Source organism: Lepisosteus platostomus, chromosome 5 (assembly GCF_059453375.1).
Source record: "Lepisosteus platostomus isolate fLepPlt1 chromosome 5, fLepPlt1.hap1, whole genome shotgun sequence".
NCBI lineage: Eukaryota > Metazoa > Chordata > Actinopteri > Semionotiformes > Lepisosteidae > Lepisosteus > Lepisosteus platostomus.
The window spans coordinates 38,554,251-38,559,739 of record NC_142615.1 but is presented as its reverse complement, the minus strand read 5'-3'; the positions used below and the strand labels follow the sequence as shown (position 1 = coordinate 38,559,739).

Below are 5,489 nucleotides of genomic sequence, written 5' to 3'. Positions count from 1 at the left end.
TAGTAAAATTATTTTCATTGCGGTACATGTTGATAGAACAGCCCCCTCGATAAAAGAAAGTGTGGACGGACGTGTCGCATGTTCCGAACTCTGTCTGACAGCGAGTTTAACACACTGTCCTCGGAAATTAGAAACTAATTGAACAATAAATTAATCTGAGCAAATTTTACACGTGTGGGTGATTTAATTCTGTCGAAATTGCGTGGAACTCCTCCGCTAAGCTCAGATACACACGGGAAAGTGTTCAGGCGGCTTCACGGAGTCCCGCCTCAGACTGGAAGCAGGTTCTAATGAGACGCTGAGAACAATCCGGGTCTCTGTGTGTAATTGATTGTGTTGATTGAGCGGTAGTGTGACCAGGTGTGCGGTAGCAGGTCCTGCCAGTATAAAAACCTAGTCACCGTATTCACACGCTATGCTCTCTTGCTTCAACACAGTTTGGTGGTTTACTTATTTTACTCTTGTAGCAATTTAGCGGGACGTTAATTTGGCGATGCGCTCGTTTCTCTTTATGCTGTGCCTGTGCGCTGGGGCCGGGCTCCCCGCACTGATCTCCGCCGGGCCGGCTGGCTGGGACTCTCGGGAATTAGCGCTCCAGGCCGACTTCCCGGCTCTCGAAGACGCAGCCCAGTCGGAGGATTTGAACCTGGCAGATTCGCCCTCTGAAGACCTGTCTGCAAGCGAGAACGACTTGCGGTCCTTGGCTCCCGACTTCCGCCGCCTTCCCGTGTCCAGAGACGCGTACTCGCCCTACTTCGACAAGGAAAAGATGAAGCACCCGAGGAGTGGCTGTGTGGTGCGACTCCAGCAGTATGTACGTGAGGGTCAGTCGGCTCCTGTTCGGCTTCAGCTGTCGGCCATCGGAGGTGACCTTGGGCAACTGCAGCGTCAGCCGAACCACACGCAGTTACTTCTACTTCATCTACGGGCTTCACGAGTGCGGCACTGAGCGATCGGTAAGTGGGTCTTCATCTACAGGCAGTGTATCGATGTGAGCTGTAGAGCTAGTGTCGGGGTTGCCTTGCCTGGGAATATCGCTTCCTCTGTGACCCTGCAGGTTGTCCAGGGCCGCCTGGTGTACTCCAACACTCTCCACTATGCCCCGCCCTCCTCCAGTGCACCTGTGCATCGCTTCATTCCCTTCTCTGTGCCGGTCAAGTGCTCCTACAACAGGTAGGCAGGGCTCTACTGCTGCGGAGAAGCTGCTGGGGAAAGTGTCCAGATGCCCCTCAACCCCTCTGTCCTGCAGGTTCCACTACTCCTACAAGGTTGGCTATGTCCCCACGTGGGCCAGGAGAAGGACCTTCTTCAAGGACCTGAAGAACAAGCACAGCTTTGTGCTGCTCACCACCAACTGTAAGCTCCTTAAGTGAGTGGCTCCTCCTGCAGGGGGTGCTGTGTGCAGGTCTCTCTCTCTCTCTCTCTCTCTCTCTCTCTCTCTCTCGCCCACTGGGTCCGGCTCTCTCCTAAGGATGAGTACTTCATGGGTCAGCCCATGTACTTCCAGGCCACTGCCTACTTTGCCACAGTGGAGCAGAGGCTGTACATCCACTCGTGTTATGTATCGGAGAAACCGGACCAGCACTCCCAGCCCCATTTCCCTGTGATCGACAACTTGGGGTACGGCCCCTTCTGGGCAGAGAGGTGGGCAGGAGCCCCGAGAGCCTGCAGGGATTCATCCTTGTCCTTGTCCCCATTTGCATGGTGGACAGCAAAGCAGATGGCTGCCTGTCCAGGTTTGTCCCCTCCAAGCAGAAGGATGTGCTCCACTTCACAATTGATGCCTTCCTCTTCCAGAAGAAGCTGTCCAGGAAGGTACTGCTCTCAAAGGCTGCTCAGCCTTCTTGCTCTACTGATCCATTGTCTGCTTTTCCATCCATGATCTAGATGTGAACCAGACTGTGGCAGCTGTAGTGCCTAGAGCACTGGCAGAAGGTCCTTCTCTTTCCCTCTATTGGCCTTGATCCCTTAATGCTGTGACCTTCCCTCTTGTAGCATGAAGTGACTGAGCTGTACATGCACTGTCATGGCTGTGGCTCCTGCTAAAGCAACACCAGGGACCAAGTCCTGCACCTACAACAGGGAGGCAAAGAGGTACTTCTGCAAGGAGCCTGCCGAGGGTGCTCTGGGACATGCCAGGTGGAGGCCTCACCTGTCCTCCTCTCCTCCAGGTGGGAGGAGCTGTATGGTGACCATGAGGTCTGTGCCTGCTGTGAGTCCAGGTGTGCTGGCAGCTGGAATGAAGGTGGGTCTGGTTCTCTATCCCTTGTGGATGCATCTCTGTCCAAGAGACAACCATGCTTGGACAACTTTGGAATGATCCCATGCTGGACAAAGGGACTGTGTAGATGAGTAGACTGTGGGTCTCTGGGTGTAGCAGATCACTCAATCCTGGGTGTTGCTTGTCCACAGGTACCAGGAGCCTGGTGACCAGCAGTCGGGTGGCTGTGGCACCAGTAGAAGCTCCTCTGGATGTGGGAGCTGACTGGACTGAGGATGAGGAAGGAGACCCTCAGATCTCCAGTGAAGATGCTGAGAGCACCAGTGAGGATGTGGAGGGAGCGGAGGACTTTGGAGATGTTGGCCAGTGGACAGGTGGGGTCTGGCAGGAGGAGCTCCTGTAGGGGTGGGTGTCCTGCAGTTCAGCTGGATTGTTCTCCTTCTTCCTCCCCAGGTGCCTGAATGAAGGCTCCAGCCTGGCCCTTGTAACTCTCCTGCCTCCAGTCGCCTTGTAATGGCAACATCTCAATAAAGCTGTGAAAGACCCTTCTGCCTGCCCTTGTTTCTTTATGGTTTATAGGCTTGAATGGGGTGGAGGAATTCAAGGGAAGTGAGACCCATTAATCAATGGACGTATTTGTGGAGGTTCCCCTTTCAAGAATGCTTCCTGTATTGCTGCCAATGAGGACTGAAAATGGCTGGAGTTATAAAGCATTGTTCTGGGGGAAGATGGCCGCACTATTCCTTGGGCAGGGCATTGTAACTTTTTTTTTTTTTTTTTTTTTTTTTTTTTTTTTTTTTTACTGGGGGAGAGACAGTGGTGTTCAATATACTGGAAATCCTCCTGTTTCCGAGAGGGGTGGTACTTATGGAGTGTGAGTTGCTACTGTAGTGACCAGTAAGGGTGAGATCTGGTGTCCTATTCTAGGCTGCACAAACTCACTAAAAGAAACACAAGGAAGGAATTGTCAACAGGGGCTTGGTGTAAAGTAGGCCTTCCCTTCCTTAGCAGAGGAACAATACTGGTGCACAATCATCAGTGAATAATGATGCAGTTAGAATCTCGGAGGTCTTGTCTTATGGGCGTTGGTTTCACAGTAGGGGTTTTGGACAGTCATGAGGAGTATTAGGATTGAGACTGGAGATCCCAGCATGACTGGGAAGACAGGTGTTCACAACCACCTCTACCAGCAGCACAGACTGTGTAGAGTGAGACTGAACGCTTACTACACAAAGCCTCTCCCCTGTTTCAGTGTCCCATGTCATGAATTTCAAGTGAATTCTAGTCTTCCTTTGTAACTACCTATAATTTGCACAAATCCTGCTGGCCCACTAACACTGTCAATTTTTAGCCCTACTGCACTGCCCTATTAAAGCTTCAAGGATTTAGGATAAACTATTCTATATAATGTTCCAAAGGTGGCTTCTCAAAGCACTTGCCATAATTACAATTAGAATACACAGGATAAAACAGTTCCAATAGACAGAGGAGACCATGGATGGTGGTACTAAGAAAAGTAGAAGCAGAGTGGTAAAGAATGGAACCAGTTCAGTAAAGGCTCTTCTCCAGAACAAGGTGTTGAGTCTGAATTTGAAGGAGTTTAGGGAAGGTGACTCTGCTATCCTTGGGCAGAGAGTTCCAGAGCTTGGGGGCATAACAGGAGAAGGCCCTGTCACCCATACAGTGTAGATGGGCTTCGGGGACAGTTAGGAGACCAGAATTAGAAGAGCGAAGGTTATGAAGTGGGGAGTAGGGTGATAATAGATTAAACTGCAACTGAAATGTGAAGGCACGTTCTACAGTTTATGCAAGAAAGGGTAATGTTAGGCTTTTATGGGACGGGGGTAATGGCAGCACTTTTGAGGACCAATGGTACAACAGCAGTGCTCAAGGATTCATTTCTAATATTGAGGTCAATGGGTTATATACCCATCGTTCTTACCAAAGGCTCAGAGACCTTTTGCTATATAAAAAGACTCCTTTCCACCACTAATTTATTCAGGTTTGGTTCATTTGGGTTTTATCAGTTAAACATTTAATATTGTATGTCAGTTTGTTGATGCCTGTATATCACAGTGATCTGCACACACACCTTTGACTGAATATGGGCTATCAAACCTCTCCACCAAACTTATGTATCACGGTAGGTACACAAGAAGTTTATTTGTAATAACAGGGTTGTTGGTGCCAGTAGTCAGATTGGGTCAATTGCAAGGTAAGAACAGCATCACATTAACTGGAGATGATCCAGAGATTAGCATGCAGCTCTGTACGCCAGATTAATACCGATTTGCAACGCGCTCATCTGCTGACTTCAGTTCCCTGCTCAGTAATCACAATGTTCCCAATTGCAATGAGCCCAAGGAAACAGCTGCTGCTCTATAGAGGACACTACAGGACAGGACTAAGTACAATTCCTGTAATAGACTAAACAGTTTAGTGCCAAACTAATGGAACACTGAATCCTATGGGACAGTTCCAAATGTAGTAACAGCTTAATACTGAAATAATATCGTAAACACCTCGTGATCTTAAGAATCTGTCGCTGTTAAAACGTATTATAATAATAACCTAAAATTGTACTGCAGCCACAACACAGTTGACTTGCAGCTCCTGTCCTGATCATACAGAAAGATGTCATCACTATAACACCTGTTAACAAACATAGCGCCTGCAGTCTGTGAAAGAGAGCTCTGAGGTAAATATTCCTTGCAGGGAAGTGAACTGAAAAACAGGCAAATACATCACTCAGATGAAGAGCAACGACTGTCGCTAAAGAAAGTGAGCGAGGGTACACCTATAGTAGTTCATCCACAGAAATTCAAACATAAATTTGTGACGCACCAGAGTACCACAAAGCTAGAAGCATGCCTTCAACTGGAGTATTGTAGCACGACTGTTTATAAGTAATATTAACTTATTCCAGTCGTTCATCTGGTTTAAGAATACGAATCGATGCCTTCGAATAGACCTTTAACAGTCCTTTGATGTAGAATTAAGAAAATGGGGAATTATTTGATCCCATTCTCAATCCAGTAGTTTATGGACAGGCGCTCTCAGCGGACTGTGTGCAGGAGTGATGGGTGATGTGGAATTCTATGGGCTCAGTGGGACTCTGGGAGTCAACTCAGGGCTCTGCTGTAGATTCCTGTAGAACCGGTGTGAAATGATAATGTATCGTTGGCTGGTATTGTTAATGTAAAGTTTACTGGTACGTTTCGGCCAAAACATATTTTCTTTCTTCTTTTTTTCAGCATGGAATAAACCT

General features: G+C 48.3%; 2 protein-coding genes across 2 annotated transcripts; both read left to right on the top strand.

The window, feature by feature from the left end:
* Positions 1-639: 639 nt before the first annotated feature.
* Positions 640-1,373, top strand: LOC148666267 (zona pellucida sperm-binding protein 3-like). Its single transcript, XM_088630968.1, has 3 exons — positions 640-956; positions 1,058-1,173; positions 1,250-1,373. Exons 1-3 carry the CDS (start codon positions 813-815, stop codon positions 1,371-1,373), a joined length of 384 nt encoding a protein of 127 aa, XP_088487094.1. The 5' UTR covers positions 640-812.
* Positions 1,374-1,988: 615 nt separating this feature from the next.
* On the top strand, positions 1,989-3,024 carry LOC148666266 (uncharacterized). Its single transcript, XM_088631728.1, has 4 exons — positions 1,989-2,094; positions 2,172-2,245; positions 2,413-2,595; positions 2,675-3,024. Exons 1-4 carry the CDS (start codon positions 2,027-2,029, stop codon positions 2,680-2,682), a joined length of 333 nt encoding a protein of 110 aa, XP_088487854.1. The 5' UTR covers positions 1,989-2,026; the 3' UTR covers positions 2,683-3,024.
* Positions 3,025-5,489: the final 2,465 nt, after the last annotated feature.